Genomic DNA, 24,086 nt, shown 5'->3' on the forward strand with positions numbered 1-24,086 from the left:
GAGGTGACAATTGTGTTACCTTTGAGCTTCTGGAGAAGATAAACAGCCACTTAATGAAGCTGGCATAGTCTGTACTTTCCATCTCGGACGTCAACATACCCACAGCCTGGGCTCCATAGCTTCGAAACTCGCTCTTCTCCACCATCTAAACATCCACAGCAGAAACATTATATCCCAGCTATACTAATGAGTCTGGTAAAAACAATCTGAAAGCAAACTATTCTACCACTACAATCGTCTGTAAATATCCTTGCATGTGATGTGACTGCCTTCATAATTTTAAAGGGGACATATCATGGTCTTTTTCAGGTTCATCCAATAGACTGTATACAAATAGTGGACGTAGTCACCAGACGTCCCCCATTGGTTTGTGGACTTCCATTTTGAGGCCTTGAGTTCCACAATTTTGCTCTCGCCATCTTGGATTACAGCCATTGCCATGTTGTTTTTTGCAACCGATAAACAGAAGTTTCCATATTTGGAATGCGGAGGAGTGATACGGCTCTGGTAGCGGCAGCAACCAGTCAATCAGTGAGCCCGCAATTAAATATATCCTGCTTTATGGACTGTACTCTAAACGGACCATCATTTACTAAATGAACATCATACTGTATTGAAGCAGACTTTAAACTAGAGATTGAGACCATAAACTCATGTTTACTGAGATAATACATCAAGTGAGAAGCAGGGTCACTTTCTCATCGACCGATTTATTTTTTGCAACCAGGAGTGGCCCCTGCTGGCCATTTGAATTTCTTCCTTCATGTTTTAATCCACTGAAAGTCATTACATATTAGTTAACTTTTCACCATTACTTTTGGTCAAATGTTTTTTCTCTTAAATTTTGTCACATATTTTCTCAATTATTAAAAAGTACTTTTAAAAAAAAAAAATCAGATTATATCAAATGTTTCCAGTCAGTCACTTTGGTCTAGGCAAAACCAATCATTTTGTAATTTTCATTTTACATAAATGACACAGGTTGAATGACAATGAACACAGCTGTCCTCACTTGTGAGCATTGAGAGAGATAAACAGGAGAGAAAAATCTGTCAATCAACCACCCGATCGACGAGTCGCAAACATTACGCATTATAGTAGCACTATTGTCAGGACTGAGACAAGGATATAGACAGACTTAGCGCCGCTGTGCGTTTGAAACTGAGTGATAGAGTGAGGACAAGAGCAGATAGAAGGTGAAGAAAAATACATTTGAAAGTAAAACTACGCTTTTTTTCCGTCAACAATATTGCAGATTTGACATAGTCACCGGTAGTGTTAAATGACGTTGGTGCCATCTCGTCATGGGGAAAAAAGGTCGTTTTTAAATCAATGAAATTAACCCTGATGCACATCATGATATGTCCCCTTTAAGAGATGAAGAGTTGACAAACAGGAATTGTAATACTGCTGAGTGTTTGCTGGAGGATTCACCTGGAAGCAGATATGCTGCAGGAGGATTTGCAAGAAAGGCAGCGCCAACTCTTTCAGCTCATCCACAAGATTACTGTAATCAAACACATAAATCAAAGTCAAATATGACTCATAACATCAGTTGGCAGTCTACAGTTAAATGGCTAGAAAGTAATCAACAACCAAGAGATCCTGATGTGCAGCGTTCCTTCTACCAACAGAAACAAAAGGACTGTTGCTTGATGTCACACATTTTTACATTATGCTTATTACAGTTGCAATGTATGATGCAATTGTCCCACTTATTTAAGACAGATGTAGGTACCATAAAAATCATCATGTTGACATTTTGGTGGCTTTTATAATACATCTAAAGATTATTTCTATATGGGAGAGATACTAATCAAATCCAGCTTCACTTCTCTTTATTTCCTGTAGATGGCAGTCAGGACTCTCTAAGCAAGTGCACCGACAGTCATAAAAACATTACCCTAATTAGTTTCATTTTGACATTAAGTTTACAAAGAGTAACTGTTTTTTGTTCTCTTCTTGACTAGTGCCACATGTTCTGGCCCTTTCCCTTGAGGTCCTCGGACTTTTGTTGCTACTGTCCTTTAGCTTCTGATCCTGAGTCAGTTTGATTTCACCATTATAGAAGCGGGGGAGGTCTTAACATGTAAATTAAAAAATTTCCAGGCATATTGTAATCGATCCGTTTTGGCCATCAATAGGGTGACACCTCTGCTCTCTAGTGGATCAGGTCACGTCAATTCTTCTGTCAAGCTTGCATATATCCAATATTTTAAGCATATTCACTTACTCTTTTAACCAGGATCTCCAGTATCTGGATCAAGAAGTTTGTAAAGCGGTTATTTAAATATGTCAGATACATATTTAATCAACATTAAAGTAAATAGAAGTATTGGATCGAAACTAATACTAGAGCTGTACCAACTGCATTTCTTTGTCAGATTTCCTTTCATTCTCAAACAAAATCCAACTGAAAATTAATTGCATTATTTGACACTTACTAGCCTCATGTCTTCTTCATTCATGTTGAAGAACTTCCACACCGACGACACAGAGAGTGTGTGAGTGAGTGAGTGAGTGAGTGAGTGCCGTACAGCTTCCGCTGCTGTGTGCACAACGTGAAACAATCACACGGGTGTCAATGTGACGAGCAAGAAAATTGGATATGAGACGGATCGGCCAGTCACCTGACCTATCAGCTGAAAACCGGGCAGTGGCCAATCCATAGGTGCATCTCTAGCAGATACCAAATGTTGATCAGGATCTGGGCTTGAACCCCTTGAAAACAGGCCAATGATCAAGCATCTCATGCTGAAATGTGTGGGCTCTACTGAGGAGACTTTCATTCATTGCAGTCTGGTGGAGATGAAGTCCAGAACATTCTTCACAAAACTGTGGAACCATTTAAAATATTGAACGTCGTCACTTGTCTAAATCTTACTATACCGCACAGAGATTTGAACAAAGTAATTCTACAATTGATCAAAACACAGCTGTTTACCAAACAAAATGGATGGCCTGGTCACGGGTGGAGAGGATGGCCTGGCTGGGTACGAGGAGGGAGAGTTTCCCTTTGTTGGCGTTATTCATCATCAGGATCACGTAGAGAAGCCGGTAAAAGACACACTGCAGGGACTGGACAACAGACACATCAGTTAATATTAGAAACATCACTCTGTTATGGGTTTGACCTGTTAAACCCTAGCTCTCGGAAAAAACACCTCAAGTAACATACCCAAAATTATTCAGGAATAGCTCCTCAACCATAAGGCGTATATACATATTTCTTGTCTCCTTTGACAGGTATGATAATAACAAATATGAAGCCATTGTAATTAAACCTATTTTCATTATCTAAAATTGCTGAAAAGGCACCAAATACAAAATGTATCATACAATGTATTAAGATAAACTCAGGTGGTCTCTGTGCTTTGGAAATATTTACATGTTGACTGAGAGTTTTACTTCAAAACATTATTTATTTCCTTATAGCCATATTAACCCTCCTGTTATGTTGCGGGTCAAATTGACCCATTTCAAAGTTTGAAAAAATATTTTAAAGTACTTTTTGTGTATGAAACTTCTTCTGCTTGCCTTAATTAGGGTAATCAACGTGAAAAAAATATCATGTATTTGCACCCCCCCCGCAGGTTTATATAACAGAGATGATGTTCGGGTCAATTTGACCCGGCAGTGAAGTGAGAGACACACACACACACACACACACACACACACACACACACACACACACACACACACACACACACACACACACACACACTTAATTTTTGTAAATGTCTGTTTCTTAACACTATAAGTAAACCTAAGTAAAGTTTACTTTCAATACAAATCCTTATGACTCATTTAGCTTGATTTTGAGTGAACTGGGTCAATATGACCCTGAACAGCAGAGGTGTCTCATCTCCATTTATCTACATCACCCCATGAAAAAAAATAAAGTTTTCAATATAAAAATAATTTAGAGAAAAATACATGTTATGGTAGACTAATGCAATTTACATCTAGGTTTTTCCAATGTACCTAAAAAATTGTTTTAACATGTATTTTTCATTAAAACGAGTGAGTTATCCTCATTGAACTATGATCTATGGAGGGGTGAATTACTTAATTCCACTAAATACTGATTGAATTGTTAGTAAGGGTGTTGGTGATGAGGTACAAACTATATTTATTAGGATTTTTTGGTTTCTGACAACTTTTGGATGATTAAACATGCACCGGATCATATTGACCCGCGAACATCATGGCTGTACCTAAAAAACGAACATAACAGGAGGGTTAAACATAAATCTCCCAAAAAGATTGAAATAGTAACTACTATTGATCAATATGCATATACAACCACAGAGCTCCATGCTATAAAACAGATCATTCGCTATTTATCAGGATGATAATTCTATGACCCAAAACCGAAAATATGACATCACTACTACAGAAACATCATGAAGACAGTAGACAGTGAGATCTGTGGATTATCCAGATTACCTGGGACACTATTTGTCAAAATATTCAGAATAGCTGCAAATTTAAATCAGATAAGTTAACATGCCAAACCAACAAGTGTGTATACACTATTGGCCCACCGTGGACCATGATTGTTGGATCTTACTTTTTTCTGGTCTCCGTGTTTTGGCGAGCAGAGCAGCTGCAGGCCGTAGAAAGCCATCTCTGGAACACTCCTCAGCTTGGTGATATCCCTGTGCAGAAATAACACAACTGTCAGCTCTCGCAAATCCTGCACACATTATTTTATCAAGACGGAGAGAGAAGTGAAAGTTACAACTCACTGTGGAGCCGCAAAGGTCATCTCTCCGATAACCGGCTCAAAGTAAAGCAGCTTGCTAAAGATCTGCGAATGAAACAGAAACACATGAAAACAATGCAATGTGGTACAGAGCGGGTGGGACGATGGAATCAAGAGCTACCCGCGTGAAGTTGCTGGCACTCTGTGGTCTGTCTTTGAGTGGAAATGTCTGCAGGAGTTGGAGGAGGCTTTGAACCAGGAGAACCACAGCGTTTCTGATCTTTACCAAGTCCTGGGCTGAGAAATGAAGCTCTTCTTCCTCCTCTCCTTCCGCTGCCTCATCCACTTCCATCTGAGAATAACAGAGAGAGGAACTTTTATTTTCCAGTACCCTCTACACTCTGTTAGGGCGTGTAGAGGGTACTAAGAAATCCGCTTACAATTTTTTACAGATTCCATTTTATTCCTCCCCCCCCTGATTTTTTCAGTTGTATTACTTCTGATTTAGTCTTTTACAATTCAAGCATGTTGTCATTTGTTACAATTATTTATTTTTTTTTGAATATATTTAAAAGTGTTATGAATGTCAATTATTCTTTGTACCAGAACATTGCACTATTTTGTGTTAAATAAGTGCTTCAATAGTTATAAAGAAACACTTGTCACCTTTTGTAAAATAAAGTGTCCTAAATTTAGCGGATGTCAAATTGTCGAACTAACAGGCGTTCCTGTTCCTCCAGGTGTCCCCCTCAACCCATGTCTTGCGCTCTCATTGGCTGTAGTTCCCCATAAAAAAGAAAGGGCTATTTTGAAAATTCACCCTTTGTAGACATTCATGGCAACTCTCACATCATGACAATCCATCCACAAGGTTTTAGGACATTTCAACCTGAACTAAGAAAATTTAACCTGCTTGGTGGCACAACATGTGAGGTTTGTGTATGAAAGTCTGAAGAAAAATGATTGTGCCGTCATATTACCACGGCACTGTTGGCAGGTTTGAGTGATTTCAGATAGAGGACTTTACCCCTGAAGTTCCTTTACGCTGTGGTTTGGAGCGTTTGCTGTCTGCCTGAGAGCTCTTCAGGCCTTCCTTCTTGCGCTTCTTTCCAGAGTCCTGAGGCCAGCAGTAAGAGGTCAAGTCTGAACACGTATCCATCAAAACCTCATGGAAAACCTTGGTGGCGATGCTCCCTGGAAGCAATACATATGTTACGTATCATAGTAGAGTCTTATCTCACCTTATGGAAGTTTGAAAACAGGTTGGTTTATTTGCAAATTTATTATTAATCCCCGATTATCTGCCTGAAGTTTCTTGCCAAAAACTAAATCTTCCAAGATCACATTTGAACACATGGCAGAGACCCAGCGCCCTATGTAGATTGCAAGTGAGAGATAGAAATATCTATCTATCCATTCAGAGTGTTGCAGTGCTGGATCTATCCATTTTTGGTGGTGGTTGGATCTATCCATTTTTGCAAATAGCTCCCCCAAAAGGTTACACACTGACCCTTTAAGGCAGTGGTCCCCAACCACCACGGACAATATCAGGAGTCTAATTAAATATCAGGAGTAATTCTGACGCGCCAAGCCCGCTCTGCAGAATATGTGGTGACAGAGGAAGATCAGCTGCTGGAGATTGTAAATGACGGTGGCCTTAATGTATGTTTGAGACAACAACTCTGCTGGTGTTTTGATTCAAATCAAGGCTGAATATCCTGAGATCACCACTAAAACCCTGCTTCCATTTCACACATCCTCTTTGTGAAGCGGGATGTTCTGCAGTGACAGCAATCAAAACAAAATTACAAAATAGACTGGACACGAGGAACAGACTTAGGGTGTCATTGTCTACCATCACCCCCAGATGGGACCGTCTCGTTGCAGAGAAACAAGCTCAGGGCTCCTACTGATTCAGCGGTATTGCGAGTTGTATGTATTTATTTATGCATTTTATATTTGTTTTCATGCCGGTCGTATCATTTTATTTCATCATGTTTATCCACCACACCTTGAAGGCCGGTCCGTGAAAATATTGTCTGACATCAAACCGGTCTGTGGTGGAAAAGGGTTGGGGACCGCTGCTTTAATAAGAGATACTGGAAAATGATGTTATATTTGGTTTTTAGATTTGATGTACAACTATTGAAGCAGTATGAGTTTTGGCACACATAATTCACCAAAATTAAATACTGACGCTAATGACACAAGAGCGGTTCATGTTTTCAGTTGGATTGCAGAGCGTATATTACAACCCTTTTCACATGGTTCTATAGGGCTAACATAAACGTTAGCTTCTCCAACAAACTAAAAACAATCACCTGGGCCCTATTTCTCGTACGTGGCTAACTGAGTTAGCCGGATAATTTTCAGGATGAGATTACATAAGTGAGGCTTTTCGGTTCCTCGAAGCAAGTTTGGAAAAATCACCATAGCAACACATCCATAAGCCTGAACCTGCTCCAGAGCAGGCTTGAGCTAGATCCGCTGGATAAGCTGCCACTCCCCCGGAAACAAGTGTCAGCTCCCTTCCTCAGAGATCCATCGATGAGGAAGCGATATTAGTCAGATTAGCGTTTTATAGGGAGAGAGTTCTTCGAGATCGCCAAGATCCGTTATCACATCATGATGACTTCCTGTACGAGCGCTATCGATTCTACCGACAAGGAATCATTTATTTAAAGACCTTCTCGAGCCGTACATTGAACACCACACGCCATCTACTGTCTCACAGACTGTATCACAGCCTCGCGCTGTTTTGCGAGTGGTTCATGTTTGTACAGTGTCGGTGACGCGGAGAACATCGGGAAAGCCGCTGCATGCCGTGCTGTTCATAAAGTTTATTTGGGCGATTAAGAAACTTATGGATGTGTTCATTACATCACCATGGTACATGTTGTATCGACTCACCATTCTGAATAATGTGTGTGTGCTTAGTGTTTACTTGCTCCCGTGTCCTCTTGATGGCTGGTTGGACTACATGATGGTTGAAAGCACTCAATGATACGACAGTGTTATTAGTACACCATAGATATCATTATTGTAGAACATGATTAAGGTGGACTCATGATAAGAATAGAGATAATTACACCCAATTTAGTTTTACTGCTTATTATGAATAATACATACATACTGATCCGCCCATACACAGATTCACACACACATATTCAAACTCCTATTCTATATGGTAATCTACACATACATGTATATACACATGTGTATATATATATAGTACATGATACATACGTGCATACACCTACATATATCCTCATAAGTATCTATTAATTCGTATCAGTTAGATACTCTTTGGGCTTGTTTTTATCTACTTATTCTGAACGAGTTGATATAATTATTTTCGCTATAGATCTCATTGGATGATGCATTCCATTAAGCCTACTTAAAGAAATATCATCTGATTGATTGAGGTGATGAGGCACTTAAAATTAGCCTATACATTTTCCCAACACTTGCGCATTTAATGACGTCTGCGATAGTTTGCCATGTCTAGCCCTCGCAGCGTTAGATTTCGCCATGATTATGGTCTTGAATTCCTCAAATGTGTTCATGATCATCTCCTGCTCGTCAGCGGAGAAAAAAGAGGCTCTTTCTTTGCGTTTATTTGCCGTTGTACTGTTAGAAAATCATGGTTTCGGTGATCGACGCTTCCCCCTTTTGAAGTAGGACGGGCACGCGCAACGATCCTGTTGTCTGACATCTGGTTCAAATTAACGAGACTGTTTGAGCGCGGATCAGCCTTTGAGGAACCGAGATAGCCTGATGTCAATCATCGAGTTAATTTAAGCTGGATAATAGGACATTTGATCGACTTAGTTCAACCACGTACGAGGAATAGGGCCCTGGACTGAACTTCAACAAGGTCATTAAGTATTTCTTTCAAGTCATTTTTACTGAATAGAGCTTGAACGCATCATAATGTAACTCAATGCCACCTCCATAGATTAGCATTAGTCTCAAGCCCTGATCCCAGGTTCGTATGGCATGTACCATAGCGGGACAGTAGAAAAAGTACAATCACGTTTTCAGAATTATGGCATAGATTTGGTGTTGAAGTTTTGGTTCTCAGGACATCCACAGTTTTGTTTGTGTCACGCACACACAAAGATGCATGTGTATACCAGTAACGCAGTACACATTCCTGCCCATGGTTTCACACTATTCCACAGAATTGTTTATTCCTCAACTGTTAAAAAATACAAATGGGATCCGTTTCTCACACACAAGCAGTTAAGTGAAAGGACAAGATTTCCTCACCTGGGATTCTCAGCAGCAGCAGGTAGAGTGAGGCTGCGTGCAGACTGCTCACCCTCTGCTGGACATTGGCTGTTTTGGCTTTTCCCGCCAGGACAAAGAAGGACAGCACAGCCACCAGGGACTTAATCGACACCTCGTTCTCCCCCAGAATCGCCCAGATGCTCTACAGCAAGACAAGACAATGCTTACTGCTGCTACCAAAAGAAAAAGAACACTGGTGTTTTGCATCAACAGCAGAGCACACAGCATTTTGGGAAGAGCCACTAGAAGGTACATTTTATTGTGTATATGCATGTACACACATATACATACATACATACATACATACATACATACATACACATTTCTATTTGTTTTCCATGGAGCGGAGGACAGAGTGTTTCAGCGCTGGATCAGGTTTACCTGTGAAGCTCCATCTTGTTGGTCAGCAGCATGGGCAAGTAAACACTGGTACAAAGTTCTGAAGGCCTTGTCTCCACTGACTGCGAGTTCGTCCTCTATGGTGTCATCCAGTGGTTCTCTCTCTGTGAACTCTAAGTCCCACACTGCATCCACCCAGGCTGGAAATCACACCAGTTATCACATTACCCCCCCCAAGTGATACAAAAACACGACAGACAGTATTTCGGAACTTGTTTTCTGAGGGAAATTAAAAGCTGGTAAATGTTTAGGGTAAAAACTAAATGTATGAAAAATAATATTAAATGTAACGATTTATATGAACCAAAATGATGATATTTCCTCCAATCGGAACGATGACGTGTGTGCCTTTTTAATTAAACAAACTTTAGATCTGTTGAAGGAGCTGCTAACACTAAAGAGTACTAACGTTATCAGCAGTCGATGCGTCTTAATAACCTTACAACATGGCTTTAACACGTTTAGCAGTAACTATAAACCTGTATTCTTTAACCTATTTCGGCAAACAGATTACTAGTTAATGCTAGCTAAACTAAACTGGGCTTACTTAACGCTACAAACGCTGTGATTAACGTGTTACACGACAGCTGCACAAAATTACAGTGATTAGACAGTTGTTTGCCGACAACGCCAGTGGCTCGTCGCGACTTAAATCTATCGTTTTAACTGTGTTTTACTTCCAAAGTAGCCGAAATTGTCTAATTTGCAAGATATGTGAATGGAGTTAGTAGCCTTATTCTTCCTCTACACAGGACGGGGCACATAACCCGGGAAATAGCTAAGTTACGTTAGCTGTCAACATTGCTTGACAAACAGCCGGGAAATTCAATTAAGCGTGGTCTCTATCTACAATATAATAGAAAAGGTCGTTTATAACATACACACATATACAATTTTACCTTCGGGAATTTCATTTAACCTCAGAAACTGCAGCGCAGATATCAGAGACATCTTGGTTAACGTTATATTTTGAATCAGCCCGCTCGACACTTAAATACAGACTTTCACACATGCGCAGTAAAGATTTCTTCTTCTTCTTCTTCTTTTAAATTTTATGGCGGATGGCATCCAGTGAAAGGTGCATTCCCGCCACCTACTGTAGTGGAGTGTGGACCAGAGTACCCTATCCCCTTACAAAACCAAACAAAACCAAACAAAATAAAAACAACAAAACAAAACAAAATAAAAACAACAAAACAAAACAAAACAAAAGGGAGATTCATCATTTCAGTGATTTAAATTCTATTGCTCAATCCTGTTTCTTTCATATATTGTAATAACTGTCCTGCCCCCAAGTTTAATGCATCTGTTAGATTTAGTTCCTCCACTCCCAGCTTCCTCTTCAACCTGTCTCGCTCGAGTGTGTATTTCTGGCAATGACAAATGATATGCTCTACTGATTCTAGTACTTGACAGTGCTCACATAGTCCTGTTGGGTGTTTATTTATTAGATGCATTGTTTTGTTCAGCCTTGTGTGCCCAATCCTCAGTCTGGTTAATATGTTTTCTTCTGTGGTGCTTCTTCTAGATGGCCTCCCTTTGCCAACTTCTCTCTGAACAGCATACAGATGTCTTCCTGTTTCTCCTACATCCCAACTATGCTGCCATTCCTTAATAATGTTTCTTTTGATAATTGATTTAACTTCTGCTTTGCTGAGTAAAATATCTGTCTAGTGCTGCCTTTCTAAAGCTTGTTTTGTTAATTCATCTGCTCTTTCGTTTCCTTTTACCCCTCTATGTGCTGGTACCCACATAAATGCTACTAAAATACCCATATTCTTAAGTCGGAACAGTGTTTCGTATATTTCATTAATTAAATCCTGCCTGCTATGTGATGTGAATGATTGTAATGAGGATAGTGCTGAACTAGAATCTGAACAGACAATGACCTTTTCGACCCGAACCTCCTCTACCCACTGCTGTGCTGTTAAAATAGCCAACGTCTCAACTGTATAAACAGACAGATGATCAGATGCTCTCCTTTTGACTTCATATTGCAAGGTTGGTATGGTGACCGCAAACCCAGTTCTACCTGTATCAGGGTCTTTAGATCATCTGTGAATGCTGGAATAAATGATTGATATGTTGTCTGCAGTCTATGCGCCACCATTCCTGCCATGTTATCAATGTCTTTAAATGCTTGGGTTTTGTCCAAAAAATAATTATCAACTGACACTGAGGGAAATAGCCATGGTGGTGTAGTTGATAACGGTACTGTAGGAGTGAATGTTATCCGATCCAATGACATATCTTTTGCTAATTTCCCACTGCTCCATGCAAAACACTCCTGTTTGGCCCTGTCTCTTTCCCAACATGGCAGAAGCACCTTTGCGGTTGGATGGTTATCTCCAGAATGTCCTTGCAGATTGGCCCAGTAATTCATAATTAAGAGCTTGCGTCTCAAATACAGCGGCATTTCACCCACCTCCACCTCCACCTGCAGAGCAGCCACAGGACTTGTCTTAAAAGCACCACAACACAGTCTCAGAGTTTAGGATTGCACCACTTCCAGCTTCTTTAGTGAAGTTTTTGCAGCTGATCCAAATACTACACAGCCATAATCAAGGACTGACCTCATCAGAGCGATATAAATATTTTTAATTGCAGACCTGCTGGCTCCCCATTCTGACCCTGTTAGACACCTCATTACGTTTAGAATGTTTTTACATTTCATAGCTATCCTCTGAATATGCTCATTCCATGTTAATTTATCATCGAGCCACACACCAAGACACCTAAAAACGTTCACTTGTTCAATCTTTTGTCCGTTCATCTTTATCTGAGCATCAACTCCTCTCTTCCTAGTAAACATGATTGTTTTAGTTTTCCCCACAGAACATTTGAATCCCCATGAATAAGACCATCTTTCTACCACTTTCACAGCCTGCAGTAAAGATTTCTTCGTCACTGACGAATTTTACAGGTTAACTTCTTTCAGCTTCATTACCGCCATCTTTTGGTCAGGAGTATGGCCTGTTTGTTTGTTTTTAGTTGTAGTAGAGAATGTAGCCTAAAACAAGAATATACAGAATGACAAGATACATCATTAGTAGCTATTTAGCAAACAGAGCACACCAACATAACTATTACCTAATAAAAGACAAAACACCGTTCAGCTTTTTTTGCCGTTTTGCTCTTTTTGAAATAAGTCAGTGATTTCCAATAGACTTCTCTCATAAAAAAATAAAAATAAACACCAATAAGGTTTGTTTCTTAATACATTCATGGATAAAAAATGAACCTAGAATAAATTCAAGTATTGAACAGAAATTGTTGTCCTCCATGATATGATATCATTTCTAGTACAATGGGAGAGAGAGGAGATTAATGATTTTATATATACATGTATATATATATATACTGTATGTGAACATTTAGATATTGGGATTGTAGTGACCTCGTTGCTTATCAAAAAAGTCACCACGGTTGCTGATGTTTGTTCTGACACGTGCCATAAATAACGAAGTCCAGTTTCCAATATAGGCATTTTATTTCTCACATAATCAGAGGCCAACCACTTTCTCTGTCGTTATCCATTTCCTCTACATAGACCAAATAAATCATAACATTTACATGCATTAAATATTGCACGGTCAAAAACGGTTTGCTCTGCTTACTCAGCAACGCTGTGCACCTTCCCGTGTATTTAAACCCTGTGTGTCCCCTGTCTCATTGTGGGTTGGTCTGTGGTGTTTCCTGTTGTGATTCCTGCTCTGCACCCTGATTTTTTTTGGACAATAATTCCTGGTATGTCTCTGATGTGATCCCTGCTCTTCTCTGCCATGTTTTCTGTTTAGTAGTTTTGTTTTCTTGGATTGTTTTTGTTATAAATATTTTTCTTAGTAATTAAAGCCACCATAATTCAACCCTCTGTTTCACTGTGTCTCCCTGCATTTGGGTCCATCCCCTGTTACCGTTTTGGCCTTCAAAACCTGACAATGGAGCCAAATCCAGGCCAATAGCTTTGATCATTTGAAAAAAAATGTGAACCTGAAAGTTGAAGTTGTGGTCTTGAACATTGAAAAATACAGCAATGTATTCAAAATAAAAATAAGTGAATGACTAGTTTTTTGGGGTTGAATATCATTTTGATTCAGTTCTGGAATTGTTTTGAATAAAATATTTATTTTAATTTTTCACTTTCATATATATTTTGATATTTGAGGTCTGATATTTTCAGATTCAAATCTTATTTTTTTCAGTTTAGACTTTTGGCCCTGACATATAAAGGCCTCTGGAAACAACAGTACTCTTCACTATTGTCCGGCTGGGGTCCGCTACACTATTGGCTTGCAGACTGAAGCATTGGAATCTGTCTGACCAGATTCTTTTTGTTGAATTAAGCATCAGTACAGAAACACAGGTACCATCCCAAGTTGGATGTTGGGGATTTAATACCTAATGAAAAAAGACCACGCCTCATTGTAATCAGCCTAATGAAAGAGATGAAAACGTTTAAAAAATAACGTTCGCGTTATAAATCATGAGCTTTACATAACCCATAAAGATGACTATGTGACTTAATCAGGACCACATACAATGTCACATCAAGGGATGGCTGGACTGGAGTACTCTGACAGATTCAGCCCATAGAGACAGTAAACTGCCACACTTAATAGTTTTGAGTATATTAATGAACAAAGTTAACTTTTAAAAGGAACATTGCAAATGGAACTAGAAATAATCAGAATCTTTTAATGAGGAATCTGACTTAATTACAGTCAAATCCTTTATCTAGCGCCACATTTACGCCTGGTAATAAGCTTTTCCCTTGACTAGTTTCAGCCCGTGTTGTGATCAAATTTGATTTGCAAATTAGGTGGGCAGAGCAGGCGGGCTTGTCAACAAACAACAAACATATCAAGGCCCTATTCCTCGTACGTGGCTAACTGAGTTAGCCGGATAATTTTCAGGATGAGATTACATAAGTGAGGCTTTTCGGTTCCTCGAAGCAAGTTTGGAAAAATCACCATAGCAACACATCCATAAGCCTGAACCTGCTCCAGAGCAGGCTTGAGCTAGATCCGCTGGATAAGCTGCCACTCCCCCGGAAACAAGTGTCAGCTCCCTTCCTCAGAGATCCATCGATGAGGAAGCGATATTAGTCAGATTAGCGTTTTATAGGGAGAGAGTTCTTCGAGATCGCCAAGATCCGTTATCACATCATGATGACTTCCTGTACGAGCGCTATCGATTCTACCGACAAGGAATCATTTATTTAAAGACCTTCTCGAGCCGTACATTGAACACCACACGCCATCTACTGTCTCACATACTGGATGCAGCCTCGCGCTGTTTTGCGAGTGGTTCATGTTTGTACAGTGTCGGTGATGCGGAGAACATCGGGAAAGCCGCTGCATGCCGTGCTGTTCATGAAGTTTATTTGGCGCTTAAGAAACTTATGGATGTGTTCATTACATCACCATGGCACATGTTGTATTGATCACCATTCTAAATAATGTTCGTGTGCTTAGTGTTTACTTGCTCCCGTGTCCTCTTGATGGCTGGTTGAACTACATGATGGTTGAAAGCACTCAATGATACGACAGTGTTATTAGTACACCATAGATATCATTATTGTAGAACATGATGAAGGTGGACTCATGATAAGAATAGAGAGAATTACACACAATTTATTTTCACTGCTTATTATGAATAATACACACACACTGATCCGCCCATACACAGATTCACACACACATATTCAAACTCCTATTCTATATGGTAATCTACACATACATGTATATACACACACACACACACACATATATATATATATATACATGATACATAAGCGCATACAGTACATATATCCTCATAAGTATCTATTAATTCGTATCAGTTAGATACTCTTTGGGCTTGTTTTTATCTACTTATTCTGAAAGAGTTGATTTCGCTATAAGATCTCATTGGATGATACATTCCATTAAGCCTACTTAAAGAAATATCATCTGATTGATTGGGGTGATGAGGCACTTAAAATTAACCTATACATTTTCCAAATACTTGCGCATTTAACGACGTCTGCGATATTTTGCCATGCTTCTCGTCTCGCCCTCGCAGCGTTAGATTTCGCCATGATTATGGTCTTGAATTCTTCGTCTGTGTTCATGATCATCTCCTGCTCGTCAGCGGAGAAAAAAGAGGCTCTTTCTTTGCGTTTATTTGCCGTTGTACTGTTAGAAAATCATGGTTTCGGTGATCCACGCTTCCCCCTTTTGAAGTAGGACAGGCACGCGCAACGATCCTGTTGTCTGACATCTGGCTCGAATTAACGAGACTGTTTGAGCGCGGATCAGCCTTTGAGGAACCGAGATAGCCTGATGTCAATCATCGAGTTAATTTAAGCTGGATAATAGGACATTTGATCGACTTAGTTGAACCACGTACGAGGAATAGGGCCCAAGACACAGACCACATGTTAATACCAGGGGTAAACGTACCTCAGTGCCCTGTACGCTCGGATTATTTAAAATGTTATATTTTTGGATCACATTGAAACACTAAGTCAAAAGGATACTTTTCAGAGAATTTGAATGGCAAAAACTAACATATATAAACACATATTTATGTGTGTGACCAAGCAGACTTGTCCAGACGTGTCCACGCCGCCACTACGCTACAAGTGGTAGCATAGCAATCTACCGTGCATTGGTGGAACCCACCATCCACACTTGTCTTCCAAATGGTGTCCACAGCTGTCCAAGTGTCCATCTGGGAGCATAACCAAAGCTGTATTGATAGTGAACTAAAGGGTTCAGTATGTTTCAAACTAAATTGGTCTTATGAGGTATCATCGAAAAGGCAATGTGGCAGAAATAGTGTGTGACCGTCAAGATTGTCTGTTTCAGAAAGTTATGACAATTGTCAGAGAAAGTTATGAAATAGGAAAGGAGAAGAGGGAAGGGGTGTAAAGTGTATTTGTTATTTGATGACCCACTCTGTTTGAAACATAGTGAGGCCTTTATGATAGCAGTCACTGGACCACCTTCCAGAAGGATCCGGTCAGCTGAGCATGTCCATCTCTTTCTCCATAGCCTCCATGTTATTCTCCAGACTGTACGTGGCCCATTTGTTGAGCCTGCTGTAAAGAGGCAGTCCTTTATTCTCCCTGTAGAGGTAGACACCAGTCACCCTGTTCCAGTTGGTGCTACAGATGGGACCGGCACTCTGGTGCTCAGCCAGCTGCTCCTTCTCCTCCGTCTCCAGTGCCACAAAGCCAAAGAAGCTCTTAACGTTCTCCGCCGCCAGCAGGCGGGCGTGGACAGCCGCAGTGCGCTGGAAGAGGGTCTTTTCGTTAGAGCGGTACTGGGACCAGTAATTCTCCTGCTGGTAGCCAAGTGGAGAGAAGCAGCGCTTCATGCACAGCATCAGGAACACCGTCAATGACATTACTGCCACCAGCAGCCAGCCTATCAGCTGAAAAGAACAGAGAGCATCGAGGTCAACACCATTAGTAGGTTTTGAGGTAATGGATCAGTTACATTTGTGTTTGCTGGTTAATATTTTTACCTTTGTCTACTCTTCCCCTCTCTAACAACCCTGCAGGAAGATCGCTGGGCCTTGAAGCAAATTTTATATAGTGGCCAAAAACGATGGAATTACAATTTCCGGGGACCTTCATGTGATGCCACTGTGCCCAAAGACATTTTTTCCCCATAGACTTACATTTGGAATGAGATGTCTTTCATTTTAGCCATAAAGCTAAACATTTTATCGTAGTGACTATATACTAAAATAAGTGGACAAACATAAGTCATTGCTCCACATGTGCCAAAAAGTTTCAATTGTTCCATTAATGTAGCTTCAAAAAACAAGCTACATAATGAAACTATTCTTGTCACAGTGTTCAGTGACTGTGTGCAGCCTCCTGAAGTCTCGTCTTCACAGTGAGATTGCCAGGTTTGGTGCTATTATGCCCAAAACCTTTACTGAGTGACCGCACTGTATCTGGCAACCTGCACCGTAGACGGGGATGCTGCACAGAAGCACGAGGCAGATGGATACAGCTGTTGTGCATCAATAAATAGTTCCAGCAGTAAGGATGTAGGTGTATTTTTGAATTTTGCTGTTTCCATCTGCCTCCAGTCTTTATGCTAAGCTAGGCTAACTATGTCCACACTCCGGAAAAGAGTGTAATGAAAAAAAACAAGATTTGTTTCAAGCCTCTTGCTTATTTTTTTGGAAAGAAAGCAAATAAATGCCTCCCAAAATGTGTAAGTATTCCTTTCATGGGATTTGATGGCAAATAAGATCGAAAGTAGCAGCTGGCATTTATTTTTGATTGATATTTAACATCCCTTACTTGTGTGCACCTGTAATAGCTACACTAAACCTGCAAAAAAATAAAATAAAGTACATTACCTGAGATTCATATTTCAGTCGTCGCTCAACTTCGGCCCAGAAGCGTTGCAGCTCTGTTGGAACACTGTCTTGACATGGGAATTTTGCCATTACCATCAACCCCTGACCTGAGGGGAAGCCCTCCAGTGTGCCGGGGTCAATGAACTCGCTGAGGGCACACATGTACGCCTGGCCCTGCAGCAAAGAGAAAACTACCCATGTTATCGGCGCCACCACACCTCGACCGATGATGGTTCCCAGCAGCGCAAAGGCAGAGGCTCCCGACAGCTTCCGGCACCTTCTGAGCCGAGTCCGACACTCAGACACTAGGTCCCACGTGCTCTTGTTCATCATTATTCCAACGAGGAAAAACGCCAGCGCCGGAACACCGATGGCAGCCAGGCCGTAGAGATAGTTCCTCCCAGACGAACAAGGACATTCAAAGGCGAAAACGTTGTATGCAGTCTGGCTGGCCACAGTGCCCAGTGCAATCAGACCGTTGAAGATCATCACATCTTTACTCTTGAAGAAGAGGGACACAAACTTAAAGTTCTCTGTGACGAGTGCTGCAGCAGCCATGTTTGGATGTTGTGTCTTTACTGAGGATAACACTGAAGAGCTATGAGTTTCGTTTACAGGACTGTCAGGCTGCAGGCAGAGCATGAAAAGGGAAATAAATAGGAAACAATAAGTTTGAGATTTTTTTCGGTTTTAAACGAGCCTCAGACTTTTGAATCCATCTTTATCATCCAGTGCAATTTACGGGTAAAACTTTACTGAGAAGTCTCTGCTTTTGTGTGCAACTTTGAGGCTGTGTTAGCAGTCTGGGCACCGGTAGTGACTCACAGTCAGGAACTGCCCTCCGGTTTCCTCCCCAATGGAAAAAAAAATGTGGTCTGTAAATGAAAACATGTGTTGCTCACATAGCAATACCACAAAAAAAAAAGCGGGACACACAAGGAACTGAGAGGCTGCTGCTGATGGCCAGTATGATTCTGGCTTAACCCAACAGCTAAACTGGCACTTGCGAATAAGGAAGTCAAAAAGGTTTGACTAACTTCTTACCCTTCCTTCTCATTTGGAAAAATCCCAAATGATTTAGTTGTTTTTTTTCCACTTGGACCAAAGTCTACAATTTCTCCTCTACCCTTCTTGCTTCTTGCTTCGGGTTCGTCTCTTAGCACTGACCAAACATTTGGAGGAAAATTATTGTTTGCCAGCCACTAGAACAAAGGCCTTAATGTATATTATTTACAAATATCTCAACAACTATTGGATGGATTCTCATTAAATTCATGTTCTTCCTCAGGATGAATTGAAATTGTCACTTTGGTGATCCTCTAAGTTTTCACCAGCCCATGTCACACCTCTAAACCCTAGTTTTTCTGATATTTTGGTTTATGACCAAATATCTGAAAAACTAAAGGCATTCCTGCGAGCCTCAGCTGTATTTAGTACTAATTAGCAAATGATAGCATGCTAACACTCTAAACTAAGATGGTACTAACATATGATACATATCAACTAACACGCCCATAAGGGGTGTTTACAGCTGTGATGTACTCCCTGTGTTGCACATACACATTATTATTATTCTAGTATATCCACCACTGCTGTTATTGTTAGTCATCATTTTTCTGTTATTATTCTGCTATTATTGACTCTTCTACTGCTATTGCTACTCTTGTATGTTATTTATGTCACATGGATTGACTGTTGTTCATTCTGTACACATCTCTCTGTTGCACTTCTGTCCATCCTGGCGAGGATCCCTCTGTCACGGGGCATGGTGGAGGACTCAAGCGCAGACCAGGCAGAGTAGCGTGTAGAAGTTGTTTTAATAAACAATTCAAAACAAACAGCAGACTTACAGGCACAATGGGGCATCCACGGAAGAGACAAGGGAAGAGGGGAGGAAATCCAGCAGGACAGGAAACAGGGCAGGCAGACAGGGAAACCAGTAACAGGACAAGCCGAACGGGCGGGTAGACATAGCAAGAATCTGGCAAGGAGTGACTGAGGGGCAGGAGTTTATGTAGGGGGAAGAACAGGTGAGAGGAGTTGTGCTGATGAGGGGGAAGTGCTTGATTAGTGATCAGAGGCAGGTGAAGGGAATAAGCTGAGGGAGTGACTGACAGGTAGAGTGAGGAGGGTAGACAAACACAGAACACAGAGGCAAAGCCTAATCGTGACAGTACCCCCCCCAAGGGACGGATTCCAGACGTCTCAAAAAAAAAAAAAAAAAAAAAAAAACGCCTCCCAAGGGAGGGCGGTGGGGGCCCGGAGGAGGGTTAGCACTCCGCCGAGGCCGAGAGTCAGAGTCCAAAACCGGGTGGGTGGAGGGGGCCCGGAGGAGGGCCAGGGCTCTAGAGGCTGGAAATCAGATGGGGAACAGGGCTCTGGAGGCCGGAAATCAGACGGGGAACAGGGCTCTAGAGGCCGGAAATCAGATGGGGAACAGGGCTCTGGAGGCCGGAAATCAGACGGGGAACAGGGCTCTGGAGGCCGGAAATCAGACGGGGAACAGGGCTCTGGAGGCCGGAAGTCAGACGGGGAACAGGGCTCTGGAGGCCGGAAGTCAGACGGGGGACAGGGCTCTAGAGGCTGGATCTCGGGCGGTCGACCGGACTGCAGGACTTGCTTCCGAAGCGGGGGCTCCGGCGGACGGCCGGACTGCGGGACTTGCTTCCGAAGCGGGGGCTCCGGCGGACGGCCGGACTGCGGGACTTGCTTCCGAAGCGGGGGCTCCGGCGGACGGCCGGGCTGCGGGACTTGCTTCCGAAGCGGGGGCTCCGGCGGACGGCCGGGCTGCGGGACTTGCTTCCGAAGCGGGGGCTCCGGCGGACGGCCGGGCTGCGGGACTTGCTTCCGAAGCGGGGGCTCCGGCGGACGGCCGGGCTGGACAGGCTCGGGGAAGCCGGACTGGACGGGCTGAGGCTCGGGGGAGCCGGACTGGACGGGCTGAGGCTCGGGGGAGCCGGACTGGACGGGCTGAGGCTCGGGGGAGCCGGACTGGACGGGCTGAGGCTCGGGGGAGCCGGACTGGACGGGCTGAGGCTCGGGGGAGCCGGACTGGGCGGGCTGAGGCTCGGGGGAGCCGGACTGGACGGGCTGAGGCTCGGGGGAGCCGGACTGGGAACACTGGGGCTCAGGGGAGCCGGACTGGGAACACTGGGGCTCAGGGGAGCCGGACGGGGAACACTGGGGCTCAGGGGAGCCGGACTGGGAACACTGGGGCTCGGGAGAGCCAGACTGGGAACACTGGGGCTCGGGAGAGCCGGACTGGGAAGACTGGGGCTCGGGAGAGCCGGACTGGGAAGACTGGGGCTCGGGAGAGCCGGACTGGGAAGACTGGGGCTCGGGAGAGCCGGACTGGGAAGACTGGGGCTCGGGAGAGCCGGACTGGGAAGACTGGGGCTCGGGAGAGCCGGACTGGGAAGACTGGGGCTCGGGAGAGCCGGACTGGGAAGACTGGGGCTCGGGAGAGCCGGACTGGAAAGACTGGGACTCGGGAGAGCCGGACTGGAAAGACTGGGACTCGGGAGAGCCGGACTGGGGCTCCGGCTGGAGCTCGGGAGAGCCAGGCTGGGCGGACTGGGGCTCCGGCTGGAGCTCGGGAGCGCCGGGCTGGGTGGACTGGGACTCGGGAGAGCCGGACTGGGGCTCCGGCTGGAGCTCGGGAGAGCCGGGCTGGGCGGACTGGGGCTCCGGCTGGAGCTCGGGAGAGCCGGGCTGGGCGGACTGGGGCTCCGGCTGGAGCTCGGGAGAGCCGGGCTGGGCGGACTGGGGCTCCGGCTGGAGCTCGGGAGAGCCGGGCTGGGCGGACTGGGGCTCCGGCTGGAGCTCGGGAGAGCCGGGCTGGGCGGACTGGGGCTCCGGCTGGAGCTCGGGAGAGCCGGGCTGGGCGGACTGGGGCTCCGGCTGGAGCTCGGGAGAGCCGGGCTGGGCGGACTGGGCGGACTGGGACTCCGGCTGGAGCTCGGGAGAGCCGGGCTGGGTGGACTGGGGCTCCGGCTGGAGCTCGGGAGAACTGGGCTGGGCGGACTGGGACTCCGGCTGGAGCTCGGGAGAGCCGGGCTGGGCGGACTGGGGCTCCGGCTGGAGCTCGGGAGAGCCGGGCTGGGCGGACTGGGGCTCCGGCTGGAGCTCGGAGGAACCGGACTGGGAACACTGGGGCTCCGGCTGGAGCTCGGGAGAGCCGGACTGGGGGTCCGGCTGGAGCTCGGGGGCTGGTGATCGCTGCTCCTCGGAGACGGCGGCAGGGGCTGGTGATCGCTGCTCCTCGGAGACGGCGGCAGCAGGGGCTGGTGATCGCTGCTCCTCGGAGACGGCGGCGGCAGGGGCTGGAGGTCGCTGCTCCTCGGAGACGGCAGAAGCTGGAGGTCGCTGCTCCTCGGATGCGGCAGAAGCTGGAGGTCGCTGCTCCTCGGAGGCGGCAGAAGCTGGAGGTCGCTGCTCCTCGGAGGCGGCAGAAGCTGGAGGTCGCTGCTCCTCGGAGGCGGCAGAAGCTGGCACAGGAGGTCGCTGCGGCACGGAGGCGGCAGGCACAGGAGGTCGCTGCGACACGGAGGCGGCAGGGGCAGGCACAGGAGGTCGCTGCGACACGGAGGCGGCAGGGGCAGGCACAAGGGATCGCTGCGGCACGGAGGCGGCAGCGGCAGGCACAAGGGATCGCTGCGGCATGAAGGCGGCAGCGTCAGGCACAGGAGGTCGCTGCGGCTCTGAGGCGGCGAGGCTCAACCAAATGGCAAAGCCTGCTAGGAATAGGCTCACCTCATCGGCGGCGACCGAGTGCGGGAGTGACTGAGTCGCTGAGGCGCCTGCGGCCGGGTTCGGGATAGGCTGCGGTGCCGAGGCGGCGGCGGTCAGGTCCGGGAGAGGCTGCGGCGCTGAGGCGGCGGCCGGGAACCGCTGTGGCGACAAGACGTCGGCGGCTGGGTCCGGGAGAGGCTGAGGCGCCGAGGCTGCGGCGGCCGGGTCCGGGAGAGGTTGCGCTGCCGAGGCGACAGCTGGAGTCGGTCGGACCGTCGACAGGACACGGGGAGCTGGAGTCGGTCGGACCGTCGACAGGACACGGGGAGCTGGAGTCGGTCGGACCGTCGACAGGACACGGGGAGCTGGAGTTAGCTGCGGCCTAGCGGGAGCAGGGGATCGCTGCGGCTCAGCGGAAACGGGGGATCGCTGCGGCTCAGCGGAAACGGGGGATCGCTGCGGCCCAGCGGGAACGGGGGATAGCTGCGGCCCAGCGGGAACGGGGGATCGCTGCGGCCCAGCGGGAATGGAAGACTGACCCTTTCTCTGCCGCTGCCTTTTCTTTGGGGTAACAGAGCGGCTTAGTTCTCTGTTAGCCCTCTGGATGCTCAGAGGCCCTCCATAGGCCAAGCGGGTACCCTCAAACTGTTCATCCCACTCGGGGGATGGCTTCAAACCTAGGTCACGGTTCGCCTTCTGGACGCTCCGAGGCCCTCCAAAAGCCTGGCAGGTTCCCGAAAAGTGTTCGTACCACCCCGGGGAGAAGCGCTCAAAGCGTTGGTCCGCTGCGGCCAACACGTCCGGGTCTGCCTTCTGGATAAGGCGGTAACCCATGAATTGTTCATACCACTCAAACTGGTGGTCTGCTGAGTCCCTTCTTGGCCAGATTCTTCTGTCACGGGGCATGGTGGAGGACTCAAGCGCAGACCAGGCAGAGTAGCGTGTAGAAGTTGTTTTAATAAACAATTCAAAACAAACAGCAGACTTACAGGCACAATGGGGCATCCACGGAAGAGACAAGGGAAGAGGGGAGGAAATCCAGCAGGACAGGAAACAGGGCAGGCAGACAGGGAAACCAGTAACAGGACAAGCCGAACGGGCGGGTAGACATAGCAAGAATCTGGCAAGGAGTGACTGAGGGGCAAGAGTTTATGTAGGGGGAAGAACAGGTGAGAGGAGTTGTGCTGATGAGGGGGAAGTGCTTGATTAGTGATCAGAGGCAGGTGAAGGGAATAAGCTGAGGGAGTGACTGACAGGTAGAGTGAGGAGGGTAGACAAACACAGAACACAGAGGCAAAGCCTAATCGTGACACCCTCCTCTGTTGCTCTCTCGGAGGTTTCTTCCTTTTCCCTGTAAAAGCTTTTTTGGGGAGTTTTCTCTGTTCTGATTTTACTGAGGCCACCTGAGGCACATTTGTGATATCGGGCTGTACAAATGAATTGAGTTGAACCAGTGTGTCATACTCACTACAGTAGGCCTACTGTCATTGCAGCATGTCAAAAACATTTAGGGATTATACTATTTGGTACGGCATATTGATGAAGGTTATGTCTGTATAGTCTTATACGATGTATAAACGTATATTCTACT

General features: G+C 45.0%; 2 protein-coding genes across 3 annotated transcripts in view; both read right to left on the reverse strand.

The window, feature by feature from the left end:
- The window catches only part of ncapd3 (non-SMC condensin II complex, subunit D3), a 32,226-nt gene extending 21,853 nt beyond the window's left edge, over positions 1–10,373 (reverse strand). For both annotated transcript variants that reach the window (XM_079163008.1, XM_079163009.1), the window contains exons 1-10: positions 10,300–10,373; positions 9,383–9,540; positions 8,981–9,143; positions 5,736–5,902; positions 4,890–5,060; positions 4,752–4,813; positions 4,574–4,661; positions 2,945–3,078; positions 1,435–1,507; positions 20–145 (exon numbers count right to left, since the gene is read on the reverse strand). In XM_079163008.1, the coding sequence (XP_079019134.1) occupies positions 20–145; positions 1,435–1,507; positions 2,945–3,078; positions 4,574–4,661; positions 4,752–4,813; positions 4,890–5,060; positions 5,736–5,902; positions 8,981–9,143; positions 9,383–9,540; positions 10,300–10,351 (1,194 nt within the window). In that variant the 5' untranslated portion in view covers positions 10,352–10,373. The remainder of the gene's footprint in view (positions 1–19; positions 146–1,434; positions 1,508–2,944; positions 3,079–4,573; positions 4,662–4,751; positions 4,814–4,889; positions 5,061–5,735; positions 5,903–8,980; positions 9,144–9,382; positions 9,541–10,299) is intronic.
- A 6,032-nt stretch (positions 10,374–16,405) lies between these two features.
- LOC306698818 (calcium homeostasis modulator protein 2-like) lies at positions 16,406–18,376 on the reverse strand (the record flags this gene model as incomplete). The annotated part of the gene is made up of 2 exons (XM_079163299.1): positions 17,765–18,376; positions 16,406–16,819 (listed from the first exon to the last, which is right to left on the reverse strand). Exons 1-2 carry the CDS (start codon positions 18,320–18,322, stop codon positions 16,406–16,408), a joined length of 972 nt encoding a protein of 323 aa, XP_079019425.1. The 5' UTR covers positions 18,323–18,376.
- Between the last annotated feature and the right edge of the window lie 5,710 nt (positions 18,377–24,086).

This window comes from Pholis gunnellus, assembly GCF_910591455.1.
Source record: "Pholis gunnellus genome assembly, chromosome: 7".
NCBI lineage: Eukaryota > Metazoa > Chordata > Actinopteri > Perciformes > Pholidae > Pholis > Pholis gunnellus.